The sequence below is a fragment of the Buteo buteo genome, chromosome 12, assembly GCF_964188355.1.
Source record: "Buteo buteo chromosome 12, bButBut1.hap1.1, whole genome shotgun sequence".
NCBI classification, from domain to species: domain Eukaryota; kingdom Metazoa; phylum Chordata; class Aves; order Accipitriformes; family Accipitridae; genus Buteo; species Buteo buteo.
In genome coordinates, this window is record NC_134182.1 from 25,256,904 (window position 1) to 25,271,664 (window position 14,761).

At 37.8% G+C, this 14,761-nt stretch overlaps 1 protein-coding gene across 3 annotated transcripts in view; it reads right to left on the reverse strand.

Moving 5' to 3' along the window:
• The window catches only part of STRN (striatin), a 73,434-nt gene that overhangs the window by 44,608 nt on the left and 14,065 nt on the right, over positions 1-14,761 (reverse strand). For all 3 annotated transcript variants that reach the window (XM_075043095.1, XM_075043094.1, XM_075043093.1), the window contains exons 3-5: positions 6,447-6,520; positions 3,883-3,961; positions 1,707-1,871 (exon numbers count right to left, since the gene is read on the reverse strand). In XM_075043095.1, coding sequence (XP_074899196.1) covers positions 1,707-1,871; positions 3,883-3,961; positions 6,447-6,520 — 318 coding nt within the window. The remainder of the gene's footprint in view (positions 1-1,706; positions 1,872-3,882; positions 3,962-6,446; positions 6,521-14,761) is intronic.

The following is a 14,761-nucleotide window of genomic DNA, read 5'->3' on the forward strand; positions in this document are numbered from 1 at the left end:
TATGTGACTATGTTGAACAAGATCCCTGGAAAATTTTTCCACTGTAAAACCCTGAAGTCACTTCTCGCACATCATGTATCAAAACGCTCCCCTAAGCTTTTTAATACAGCCTGCCATTTTATGTATCCCAAGTGAGATGAGAACAGTTTCTCAAAGCATGCAGCCTGACCAGCCTTGCAGCTGACAAGATTGCAGAGCCACAACGGAAAGGAACTAATTTTTCTCCATCAGTGAGTATCCTCAGCCACAGGGTAGATTACAAAGTGTTAAACATAATATCAGATCTAACCAGAGAGCAAGTAGATTGGAAAGAAATTAAAACATATCCAAAACCGCTGCATCAAAACCACTGTCCAACCATTTCATCCATCAAATAACTACCTTATAAATATATCCATCTGTTTCAAAACCAAAGTAAACACATTTAAATAAATTTTGAAGTGTAAGAAGAGGAGCTTTATTTACCCACTTCCCCTGAGAAGAAGTGACCCCTTCACCAGAAATAGAACTAAAATTGTTATTGTAATCTATCAAGCATTCCTTGTTCTTCCAAAACAAAGCTGCTGTACATAAACGACATGGCTAGTCAACTACATAGCAGCACAATATATTTTAGTAGCTTGCAGGTTTTCTTATACGCTTAGATTTTCTACCTCACAGCATTAAATTTAATTACATAACAATGAACTTCTACCCTTATGTAACTTGTTGGCCTGAAGTTGCTGCAGATATCTGCTGGGTATAAGGAAATTTTACAAATGGTTTGTAAAAGAGAGAATGTGTCACATAACAGTGTTAGACCTTAGGAAAAAGAAAAAAAAAGGTCTTGAGTTTTGCCACATCAGTATAGAAAAGGAAAAAAGAGGGAGAATCTTTGAGGAAAGCTGTGCTTGTTGATGCAGCACAAACTACTCGGAACAGCTACCTCATGTATTGTTCAGACAAACAATTCTGCATCATTTTCATTATTTTTCAAGTTTTGCAACTACAATATCTTAAACAAGAACAAACAGATTGTTTTCCTGAAGCCTCTACAATTAAGTTTCAGATTTAACTCACTTTTTTTTCTTTTTTAAACTCTACATGAAAGAGAAGAAAATGGAAAAAAGCCTCTTATGTTTTCAACATCACTTAAAAGTAAGCACAAGGTTTTACTCTCCTTGACTGACTTTTCATAGTATTAGAAATATTGAAAGACAGAAATAAGGACCTTACATTTCAGTCACATTTACATATGTATATCCATTAGTGGAAAATCAAAAACTTACAGGAATCAGAATGTAGCAAGTGACTTTGTTTTTCAGATCCAGTCAAAAAAATCCTGTATCTCACATAGATTATCATATCATAGTCAGCACAGACCAGAAGAGCAAAGCCAGTAATCGATTCAGTGAAGTTTCCAGCAACACAAATAAACCGTTAATTTGAAACAACACTGACCTCTAACCACTTAGCAACCGTTATCTCAAAGAGGCTTGATTTGACTTTGTGCTGCTATCCAACTGAAAAAAAACTTACTGTGCTTTTAAGCTGTGAATCTTAAAGAGTTACTTCCATACTGACTGCTTAATGTAATAAAATTAGTTAGAATTGCTCCGATCTCCAACTAGGGAAAAAATCCTGAAACACTCTCAGTAAACAAAAATCTGTTCTACACCATTACATGCATTTATGCAGAAAGATAAAAATGTCATCTTGATGCTTACCCAATCATTGTGTTTTCTTTAATCTGGCCCTCTGTGCCATTTACCATTGGCTCTTGATTTCTGTTTTCCTTCTCCGAAGCATCACTTGAGAGGCCCAATAAAGCTCGTACTCGTTTTGACTTCACATCCAATATCGTGTCGGTGTAGCCTACTTCTTGTAGATACCTGTAGGAACAGAACTCATGCTAATCTTCCATGCACATCTCACTTATTCAAAAGAGTAAATGAAAACGTCTCCCTAAATTCATCATCTTCAATCCCTTAGCTTAGCAAAGTATGGTGCTGTGCTAATGAAACATGCTTATAAATGATCCTGTACCAGCTGCAGAGGGATCGCCTCTTGCAGTACCAGCCTCTACAGTCACTGAAAAAAAAAATAAATAAATAAAAAAAAAAAAATCAAAGAGCCTAGCAGTCAGAGGTTATACAATACGTTATTCATTCATTTACTAAAATGGATGGAAAAGCACTTTCAGTTAAAATATTTACAACTGGCTTATAAAAATCACCACAGTTGCATGTACAACATGGCCATTTTATTCTTCAACACATGGAAACTACACATGAAGCCTTACAAGAAGTATCAGATATGTTCTTTATGTAAGCATTATTAGAAGCGTAGAAAACAGCAGGAATAAAAACAAATTCTGTAGCTGTAGTTACTAGTAAGAGTTGTTGGTTTGATAAAATCTTTGTTTTGCTTCTTCCTTATGAATCTGCAAAATATTAATTTGTCTTGCATATAAGGGCTGGGCAGCAAGAATCCTGGACTAGCTCATATGAAAACCTCAGGGTCTTAAGTTGACTCTTTCATCAATATGCCATATTGCCTTTAGGGGAAACAGGGAGGAAATAATAATTTAAAAAAAAAAAAAAGTAAAAATTGGTCTCTGTCCTTTCCTCTAGAATATGGAGTTAATAGTACTGTCTTCTTAGGAGCACTGGACTGATTAAATGGTCAATATTCTAGAGGACTCTAAAGAGGGGAAATTCTATTTTACAGTAACAGCTGTTACAAATCAAGGACATGCACTTCTCCTGCAAGAACATTCTCCTCCCAATTATTTAACAATATCCTCCACAAAACCACATTAGAAGAGAAATTCTTGGCTCTATAAAAATCACACAAGTCACCTATGCAAAACAGAGTCCGTCAGTAATACGCACTCTGTATTTGGCACTGTGTCACTTATTTATGAATTGCGCTGAGAAGAAATGACTTGTCTTCAAAATCACTGATCCAAGTCAAGACCACTTTATTTACATTTATTCAACATACATGCAAAGATTTGAGCCTGCAAAAGAAAAGCACGTACAAGCCATCCAACAGACAAATTTAACTTTTGTATAATTTCCCGCAAAAATCTGGAAAAGCTCCAGACTCTCCTTACTGTCTCCCTCCCCTCTCATTCAATCCTCTGTAACACACCAAAAAAAAATTAGAAAGCAAAAGTTTTGCTAGCTGATTAGAAGACCTTAGAATCTAACTATCAGCATAGGGGATGAGGCAAATGCATGAAAAAACAGATAGAGACACTCTGATGAGAGGTATTTAGAAGACCTCTTCAATTTAAAACAAGGGTTATAACCAAGGCAAAAAAAACCCCACAAAAATGTGACCAAATATCTTGGAAATTGATTACTTCATTATGACCACAATTCAAACACTAATTTAGGTTAACAGACATTTGCTTCATTGAGACGAACTGAGAATTAGAAAACTTCTAGTCTAACCTTCTGGATATTAGTCTTTTCTGCACCTTGAGCAGGTGAAAACAAAACTTATCCCTCTCCAACACCAGTTATTTTTATTTTTCATAGCTTTTAACAGAATTACTTGTATGTGTTGTTTTCTAATTGCAAAAAGAATTGCAGAGTGTCACAATCCACTGGTCTCCCAAGCAGACTGTTTTATTATACTCGGTGAAAGAAAAGCAAAGGAGATTAGGTGTTTGTGATTTGACAAGGCTTCTCATCTGAAGTTCTGAAATATTAAAATTTTTCTAAAACCTAGGGAAAGCAGGGCAGAAGCTGAATGAATTTCATCACACGCGCTAACTTTTCCTGAAGGAAAAACTAACAGAAAAAAAAAAAAATCAAACACCACCATCATCACATTTCATTACCAGATTCTTTCCCTTGCATTCATTATTCGAGTCCTTTTTTCAACACTTACTGTCTTAGCAGCTGCCGTCCTTGTTTCCATATTAGCTGACTGTTCTGTTGTGGCTGAATCTCTGTCTCATTCCCTTCATCTGGAAAAGATTATTTAATTATGAACATTCCTTTTCCTTGTCCTACTTTTTAAAAAGATGCCCATCCACTTGAAAAGAGAAACGTGATTTGTCTTAAAATGATTAGGAATGGTTTAATAACAACATAAAAGATTGAAATTATCAATAATCAAGATAGAAAAAAATACACATAATTGTAGTACTATGTGAACACAAATTGTAGTACTATGTGCACACAAAGATTGTCAGGTACATCCTACTGTATAAAAGCAAGTTCCACTAGTCATCAGTGCCTTCCCTTCTGTCTCACATCCAAAAAAGCCCCATCTTACTCCTTTTTCTTTAAGGGCACATAATCACATACACAATCTGGAGTTCCATTTTTGCATTAACCTTCCAATATAATTGCTGCTCATAATTTAAGTTTGAGTACAATCATCTTTAACTGCTAACAATATCAAATGCAACTGCATCATGTTATCTATTTACCACTTACCGTCCAACCAGTTTCCTTAACACTTGACCGTTCAACATAAAATCAACAGATGTGCTCAAATCAACTTTAAATTCATCCATATTTGTATTAGTTTTGTGGAAGGAAAAAAAAATACAACAGGGGTTGTTTCTTTTTTAACCTGAAAAGCTCTTGAAAAATTTTCATCATGTTTTCCACAACCATAACTTTGTATCTAAACAGTACTGTTCCAGGAAAATCCACAAAAAAATTATGTGGCTGTTCTGGTGAGAAACCTATCTCAATGCTGGCAACCAACAGCTACACATTTATTCCATACATAGCTTCATACTACATGATCGTGGGGTTTTTTTCCCCTCCTCCAGGAGATACATAAGCATATGCTTCCCAAGATAAAAGATCTTGGTTTATTATCTATGAAAGCCTCTACAAAACTTGAAACCCTTGTGGGTCCAAACACTGCAGGATGAACAATCTTCTTGTGTAAACAAAAATTAAGAACCAGAAGAAAAACAGTGGTATAATCCTATGAGTAATTTGATATGTGATGTGGGAAAGCTATTGTCCTTACTGGGAAGTCATTTACCTTTAAACAACTGAATTAACACCACACACAAAAAACCCCACCACCCACCCAAAGAAGCTATCACAGACTAATCAGAATTCACATGCAAGGAGAGCCATATGAATTTTATCCATCTCAAATTCACAAATCCATTTAATAGCAACCATAGGAAATAATCAATTGCACAATGATTTTCCGATGACAACTGAACACAGCTGGACCCAATGCACAACTACCAAAGCACAGTCCATAAGAATTAAAATATGACTGGAATAAATCTACCTGAAAATTCCTTTCAAAAGCAAAACCCCTTCTTCCAAAGGCACTATTAAGTATATCTACAGGCAAGAATTCTCTTTTGCTTACTCTCCTCAAAACTGATGACTGCTAGTGGTAACAGCAGTTTAGGGATGAGAATGAAGGGACTTGCATTATGAGCAAATAATACCAGAAGATATCACAAGCAGTAAAAAAAAAAAAAAGGGGGGGGCATCCTTTTATCAGGAGATTGAACTCTTTCTTCTAAACTGTATTACTGACTCCCCAAGAGATCATAAAGAAAACAAACAACAAGGACCCATTTGGAAGAACTACATGAAACACTTCCCTGTTTTCTCCTGACTGGCCAGGAAAAACAGGGGCAGGGGAGGGGCAGGGAGCAAGCACAGGGGGGAGACACAGGCATAAAAGTATCTATCAAAGACAACTCCAAAGAAGCATGATAACAATGCTTCTAATCAGTCCACATTTGATACAGAACAAAAGTGTACATTTCTGACAGCTACATATATAGAATGCAATGGGATAAATCAGGATAATGGAGTTTTAACAAAGGTAATTCCACTAATATTCACTTTGCAGAAGTAATGCACTGGCTACAGCTCTGCTGGGCAAGCCAGGCCTTGCACATTCCTCAGCTGGAAGCTGGAGCAACATGCTATAGCTGCATCCTGAGAAATTACAAAACCCAAGGATATCTAAGGTCCTCACTCTCAGACTCTCACTTATGTCTAATATGCACTTTCATTATTTTTCTCTTGGAACACCATTGAGGTAACTGAACCAAAAATTATGTACTATACATTTCATGTCCTTTGCCATTAACTCTTTATTCAGAAGAATTATTCAAAGATAAAAGGATTCTGTAGCTATAAATCTAGTATCTCCCTGTTCCAAAATATCCATACACATTACTAAGGAAGAGAAAATTATTCTCTCCAGAAGCAGTTTGTTAGTTTGGGGCTTTTTAGATCTAAGCTCGTTTGATTTACTAATAGACTCTTTCTTTCAGAGCACTAGTATATATTTTTAATTTTACAAGAGTCAAACACAATCTTTATTAATTACCTCTATTCCCACTGCTTCCATTAAGTGGCTTATTTTATCAATAGTATCATTTCAGCACTTGCACAAACCACAGTTAAGCTTTTATGCCGGTAATGAACTCATTCTTAATAAATTCTTACCAGAATCATAGTTTGGTGGCTTCATATCTCCCTGATTCAATTCTGTGCCATATTTTAATTTGTGATATTTAGCCCTGAAAGAAAAAAAAAAAAAGAAAGAAAAGAAACTATTAGCACATTTAAAGGGTATCTTTAAACAGACAAATGTCACCTGTCTTCACTTGAAAAGCTACTCCTTCCTTCTAGGCTAGGAACAAAATAAAACAAATAATTTCAGCAGGACTACAGATATGTAATTTTGCTTAACTATTTTTTCCAAGGTTGACATGTAATTGCAAAGGGAATACTGATGAAACACAGGGATCAGCAGACTGCAGATTTTACAAAATGTCCTTGCTACAGAAAAGGTTCCTTCCCTGTGGACATGGCCTTCTCTCTGCTTCCCTCCCCATCTTCCCCCCCCTCTTCTTTTTAGCCATCACTATGAAACATTTTTATTATCCATGTCAGTTCAGTGCCATCTACTTTGTATTTCATATTGTCACCTCAATTAAGCAAACTTTAGTTTTATTCTTCGAAATGCTGTGCTTTCCAACAGCAGCAGGCCCTTGGTTAGAACTATTCTAAATGAGATTTAGTACTGACAGCAGCCTGTCTACACCAGTTTCTCTTAAAGCTGCTAGATCTGACACTTGACCAAGTTTGAAAATGGAGACTTCTCCTCCAAAAATAATTAGCCTACAGAAGGCCTACTGTAATAAACCCCACAAAGCATGCTATACAATGACAATAAGAGTAGGCAGAAGAGGAAAACACTTTTTAATTTGAAAAGCTTCATCCTACAGACTCAATGTCTATAGATTTTAAACACACTAAATAATGCCACAGTAGTACAACATTACAAATGCACATATAAGTTATTAAAGATTCATTAGAGTAATCTTATAACACAGTAACAGAGAAAGTGAAACAAAGAGAGCCTTAGCCAGTTTCACAGTCTTTCCCCCCCTTCTCACACTCACTGTAACTTTTGTGTCTATGATTGTTTTCTGCCAAACATGAAAATTTAGATGACTCAAAAAACCCCCGATTCCCTATAAAGTTTTGTAGACACTCATAACTGGGTAGAAAAGCAGCACTCGTACTAGTTCCTACCCTGAACAAAAGGCATGGAAGAATTCAGGCAACACTGATGTATTGGGTTTGCATGGCAAGGTTTTGGTAGCGGGGGCTGGGGGGGGCTACAGGGGTGGCTTCTGTGAGAAGCTGCTGGAAGCTTCCCCTATGTCCGAGAGAGCCAATGCCAGCCGGCTCCAAGAGGGATCTGACGCTGGCAAAGGCTGAGCCCATCAGGCAACAGTGGTAGCACCTCTGGGATAAGTTTTAAGAATGGGGAAAAAAAAATAACAAACTGCGCAATTGCAGCTGGAGAGAGGAGGGAGAACGTGTGAGAGAAACAACCCTGCAGACACCAAGGTCAGTGAAGAAGGAGGGGAGGAGATGCTCCAGGCACTGGAACAGAGATTCCCACGCAGCCCATGGGGAAGACCATGGTGAGGCAGGCTGTCCCCCAGCCCAGGGAGGTCCACAGTGGAGCAGATATCCACCTGCAGCCTGGGGAGGACCCTACGCCAGAGCAGGTGGGTGCCCAAAGGAGGCTGTGACCCCATGGGAAGCCCGCGCTGGAGCAGGCTCCTGGCAGGACCTGCGGACCTGTGGAGAGAGCAGCCCACGCTGGAGCAGGTTTTCTGGCAGGACTTGTGACCCCACGGGGGACCCACGCTGGAGCAGTGTGCTCCTGAAGGACTGCACACCATGGAAGGGACCCATGCTAGAGCAGTTCGTGAAGAACTGCAGACTGTGGGAAGGACTCACATTGGAGAAGTTCATGGAGGACTGTCTCCCGTGGGAGGGACCCCACGCTGGAGCAGGGGAGGAGTGTGAGGAGTCCTACCCCTGAAGAGGAAGGAGCAGCAGAGACAACATGTGATGAACTGACCGTAACCCCCATTCCCCATCCCCCTGAGCCGCTGTGGGGGAGGAGGTAGAGAAAATCAGAAGTAAAGTTAAGCCCGGGAAGAAAGGAAGGGTAAGGGGAAGGTGTTTTAAGATTTGGTTTTATTTCTCATTACCCTACTCTGATTGGATTGGTAATAAATTAAACTAATTTCCCCAAGTCGAGTCTGTTTTGCCTGTGATGGTAACTGGTGAATGATCTCTCCCTGTCTTTATCTCAACCCACCAGCCTTCCATTATATTTTCCCTCCCTTGTCCAGCTGAGGAGGGCAGTGATAGAGTGGCTTTGGTGGGCACCTGGTGTCCAGCCAGGGTCAACCTACCACAGCTGGGCATGCAGCCTGATGGTAGTGGGACAACCAACGAGCACACGCACACATGCGGCTCCAATGCAAATGTATGGAGCTAGGTGTAGGGCAGCAGCATACAGGCTACAAAAGACAAAAAGAAAAAAAACCCCTCACATACACCAACATGAAAATCAGCTTCATTAGTTCCACTACTCACAAGGGAACACTGCCACTTAAAATTTGTTGTTAAAAAATTAATGGGTGTGACACTTCATAATTGTACGAAGCAGGTCTCACTAAGCTCGAATGACTGTATCAAGAACGACTGTAGATAATTTTTTCAAGTTACCTGCGCCTCTTGATTGCTTCTCAGACATCTTCATTACATTACTGTTTTCTTTTGCCTTTTCCTATTTCATCAAGAAAACATACTACTTCTAACCAAATGGTGCTGAGGGAAGCAATGCTTTCTAGTTCTTATGCTTCAGTATTGACAGTATTGTTTTCCTACTAATCCAGCTACATTTTAATTATAATAAACATTTAATTCTGGATGAGAAGGGTAAATGCAGAGTAAAGAAATGCCTCTTAGGCATAGCAACAAAGACAGATGAAGGAACTGACTGACTTCCTCCTCAAGAGCTAGAGCACTATGACTAACTCAGCTGAGCAGCAACCAGCAACGAAAGGAGAAAGGATGCACTTGAAATGTATTAACAACAATAAACATTTTGGTAGGTACAGAAAAGAATAACCAAGAAGAGAACAAAACTAAAGCTGAATGCTCAATCAAAATACTAATTTTTCCTTTTCCAACTATCCGTTTCCTACATCGCACCAGCAGAGAGATGTTACCCTGGTAAAACAACTGCATTTCATTATTGTTAAATACTGATGCTATGCATACTTTTTCCCCCACATCACTAATAAAAAGTAACAACTAACCAAGAACTAAGAAATCCTCTACTCTGTCAGTAATCTACCTCACCAACTTTTAACACTACACTTTGTCAAAAACTTCAAGTTCTCATGCAGTCATCAATTCAAGTGTTCCTAACGTTTAATCCATTTTGATTTGATTTAAAGTGAGCAAATATTCATAATTTACTTTAGTCTGGATTAGTGACCTATACTGCACTCAATTCCTGCAAACATTTCAGAAAGCAGTTAGTTTTGTGGCATGTGGCATTTGCTTTTAGCTCATGGGTCTTATATAAGGTTCCATTATCCCCTATGCATTCACTAATTTTCTTATCAAAGTTTTGTTAATAATTTTCACCCTATGAACCACAGTAAAATGATTGCTAGGTTAACTGAAAGGATCATTCCTTGTACCTTTCCTATTCCTCAAATCTCTCACCTACTCTCCAAAATCCATTTTTCAATAACTCAGTCTGCATCTTTTTTAAAACTTCTTTGTATATTTATTCCAATCTGTTAAATCTGTGTATGCTCATTTTTTAAATTTCTTTTCCTCTTAAATCAACAATAATAGCCTTCTATCTTCTTACTGAAGTTTTTCCCCCTCGTTAAAGGCATTATAAAATCAGTTCAGCAAAGTGAGGTTATTCATTCTATCCACATTCTAAACCATTAGTCTGGTTCCTCCTCATAATGCAACAGTTTTTAAAGCCTTTGTTATTCTTCTTTAGTTCAAGAGGATGACCTAGATTACATGGTCTTGTACACCACTGGCCCTTAAATTTATTTTAAGACCAAACTGGACTAAGATTTCATCTTTCAGAAGATTTAACTTTGTATATCACAGGCAGAGACCAGTAGAAATACAAATATGGCAGAAGAATCATGTCCTAACAAAGACAGGCAATTGAAGAGCTGACAATCCCAAACAGCAATCCTTATTTTTAATATTGCTGGTAAAGTTCAAAACAAAAAGCCATAGACCTTTGCCTGCACAAAATGACAAAAAACCCAATGCCAAAGTCAAACCAAAATTAATTAGAATTAATTAGTATAAATTCAAGTATCTGAGCAAGACACGAGTTAGATGTGAAACAGAAACATGAATATCAAGTCAGAGTACTTGACCCGGTGAACTCACCTTCGGCTATGGTCAGCTTCTAAAGTTCAGAGGAATATTTAAAAAAAAATAATAAAAAAAAAATCAAGAGCTAACAGTCCATCAGGGAAATATTTTCTACTCTTCTTCAGGCAGCAAGTATGAGATTTATTATTAGAAACTTTCTTACAGTACAGCTGAAAATGTCACAGGTATGAAAGACAAACAATCACCTTCTTTCCAGAACACACTAAGGAAAGGGCTGAACACAATGACTCAGACTCCCAAGACTAGAAGAGTCTTGACCATTCAGTTACACACATTGCAACCAAAGGCTATGAAACGTCTCACAAAAGAAACTTTAATTCCTTTCTATACAAATTCTGAATATAGCTTATTCCATTAGCATTTTTATATTTAATCTATTTCTACAATAACAGAACATCTCCTGCCCACCTGTCATGCTTAATTTCTCCACTTTTTCAGAAATCACATAGTCTACTTGTTAACAGCTTTAGACTGGCCCTCTGCAGTTCACACAATTCCAGTTCACACAACACAGCAGTGAGATACTATTATCACAAAAAAGAGCAAACATATTTTTTGTGTAAATAAGTATAAAGAAAAAAAGTTTCTCCAACCTTTATATCCTGTGGTGAAAAACAAGGACAGTGGTTTTGGGGCAGGGGAAGAAGGAGGGAAACAAATGACAAAGATGAGCCTTTATTATCTGAAACTTGTTCAACTTGGATGATTTACCTTCAATTTCTGAAAATTACATCTGAATTATTAACAGTATGCAGAGACTGAAAAATTACTTGAAAATAACTAGCTGAAGGATACAACTTTATAGAACGTGTTTTCCATCTGAAAACTAGCCTCCAAGTTGTTTGGAAGAAAGCCATTTTGAGGCTGTGAAACTATGTTACCAGGTAGATGCCCTTACTCAGGTAAGTATGAGTATTACCACCACTCTGGCTTTTGCACTTCACCACACAATTCTCCTTTTTTCATTAGCAGTATTTTCTTTAAACTATGTGTCTTCTATGCAAACAGAGCTTGGAGACATTCAACATGGCTGCCACAACACTTCAAGACCTGCTTAGGAAAACGCAACTTTCATCCTTCTAAATTTCCTAAGACTCAGAGCAGTGAAACTTTTCTGAATACTTTACACAGAAACAAGTTTGATCCTGATCAAAAAAGGCCACTATTTCTTGGAAATATCTGCTGCCAGACCTGAAGCATCTGATCCAGCTGTGCTGAGAGAGCCTGCCAAAACATCCGCAGAAGATCTGGGAGCCGCCGCCAAACCAAGAGACATAAACAAGAATGACTGCCAGGAACAGCACGGCGAGATATTCTGCCCAGGGGAGAAGGCGCCAGCCTTACACTGATCAGACACACCAGTGCAGAAAACAACATAAAATTAAATCAAGTGTTTCTAGAGACATGGCTCAGGAGTCCAGTTCTTCGGTTGAAATATGTTAAGACAGGAAATGAGCTAGACTAGATGAAATAGCACATGTACTTGAAAGAAACAGTACTACATTTCAGCTAGCTCTGAAAAATCCAGAGGAAACAATGCAATTTACTGGTGGTGGAGCAAGTATTGATAAAGGAATAAAAAGTAACCCTCAACTGTGAACAGCCTCACACTGCAATCTACTGGATGTTGGCAAAACTACATCAAAATTGCTGTTGAACAAATGATAGTGCTTAACTATTAACCACTTCCTTCAAAGCTCTTTGCTATTTAGTGTATTAAAGACTCTTCAGCAGAAATAAGTGGGCTTCCTATACATCCAAAAAAAGGTAATCTTACAATTACTAACATAAAGACCAAACATTAAACTCAATGTCAGAAAAAGATGACAATCTGTAAGTAAAACTAATTTTCTACCTTACCCACAGTGAAACTACCTAAGTGTCATGAAATAGAGAACAATGACAATGCTTCCAAAGTTGTTTGTTTATAGTAAACTTTGAAAATATTTGGTTAACAAAAGAAATGCTGAACACCCACTATACAGAACAGCAGCGCATATAACTGAGAAAACCAATGTCGCTCACTTCTTCCTCATGGTTTCCTGAGGGCACTGCGAACATGGACTACTCTGGGCCACAATTTCATATTCTGTCCCATTACCCATAACTTATTTCATCTAGCTAAGAAAGATTTGTTATGCTGCAAGGCCAGGGCAGAAATGAAGGAACACAGCAATGCTTCCCTGCCCCCTCCCACCCACACCAACCTTCCCCTAACTTGACCAGAAATGTTTTCCTGCTACCTTGTAGGATCTCACTTTCCAGCTCTGAGATCCCAGCGGAAAAAGCCAGCATCCCAACTGACTACTGCCTGACCTGGGTGATGGCTGATTCAGGAAAATGCTGGGAAAGACAGCAATGCTTCCAAGCTCAGTATGTTGCCATTCTCTTAAGTATCAAGTAAGAACACTTGCTGGGAGACGTTTCCAGCAGAAATACAAGACTGTTTCTTCAGGAACTGGCAAATAATACTGCTGTTTAAAACGACAAACTCTTATAAATATCTGCCTCCAGCACACACCGTTCACAAGCATCACATTTACTTTAAAAACCATTGCACACCCATACTGAAACTGTCAAACTGGATCGGATCAGCTGACTGTAGCCTATTGACCTGAGTAACTGAGGTCAATACCATACACTGCAGAAAAAAATACAACAAAAGATAAAAGAAATCTATGTAAAAACTGCTAATAAGAAACCACCAGGTGTTTTTTCCTAATCCTGACAGTGACTGATGCATTAAGATTTAAATGTCTTAATTTAGGTGGATTTTACTGAATGCAACTGGGAGGCATTTTCACTATCCCTATGGAAGCTTAAAAAAAATAAAATCAATCTTAAAAAGCTTCTCTGATAGCACATGGAAATGTATTTACACAGTCTGATAATTTTAGATGAATAGCTAATTTACCTGGGTTATGAACATGAAGTATTAGAGATATCGCTAAGTAATCAGGAATAGCTCCCTCAGTTTTGAAATGCAAAAAATCTTACTGAATTTATATACCTTAGAGCATATTTTTAACTGCACAAGAACATACTCTATTGCCTCTGTCTTTTTAAAGTGACCCTAATCTTCATAGTCAGGCCCCAAATGTAAGCCTTTCCAAAGCTATAAACTGCAATCTCCATTATGGATACATTTGATATTTTTGGGTGCTATTTGATATACAATCAGTACCATAACAAGGCCTGGGCAAAAAGGGTATCTACCTTAAGCATTCCTCTAAGACGTCCCCAAAGAGGAAGCAAGTATGCCGGAGCCCTGCAGCTACTGCTAGCCAGGAAACTAGCTGCAGCTCCATGCTAGCGGATGAATTGGTTGCTACCAGAGATGGTGCAAGGCACATCTCACGTGCTAAAGCAGCCCATATAAGATGAGCAAATCTAAATGCAATACAGTGATGTACAACAATTAGTGTCCTTTTTAAATTACCTAGCAGCAACATCCTATTCCTCATTTGCATATGTGTATATTTCTAATCTTATTTCTACTAATACAAATTATTTGAAAGAGGAGTATTTTCTTAAAGATAAGTAGGGATTATCTAATAGGAAAATGGTATGTAAGCAATGATTACTTTGCAGTAGTACCATAAATACACTCTTTGGTCAAGAATTTTAAATCACATTTACTAATAAAAAAAAAATTTAAAACTAAACTCGGCCTAAAATAAATCAGTTGAACACAAAGACTTCTGGAAACATGATAAAAAACCAATTTGTTTGCCTCAAAGATCAGAAAAACAGGGAAGTATATATAAGAATAAAATGGTAAAGTAGACTGGGGACTTCTACCGAAATCCCTGTGAACAAAGAAACAGACATTTGATTAACTGGTAAACACAAACATTTTTTCACTTCTCACACAATTAGACTCCAGAAGATATTCCTGTAGAGCCTATCATACTGAAAAGACTAAAAACTTAGCAAGATTAAAACCCAGCAATTACTAGACTGAAGACAGTTATTCAAGATTTCAGTTGTCAGATATTATT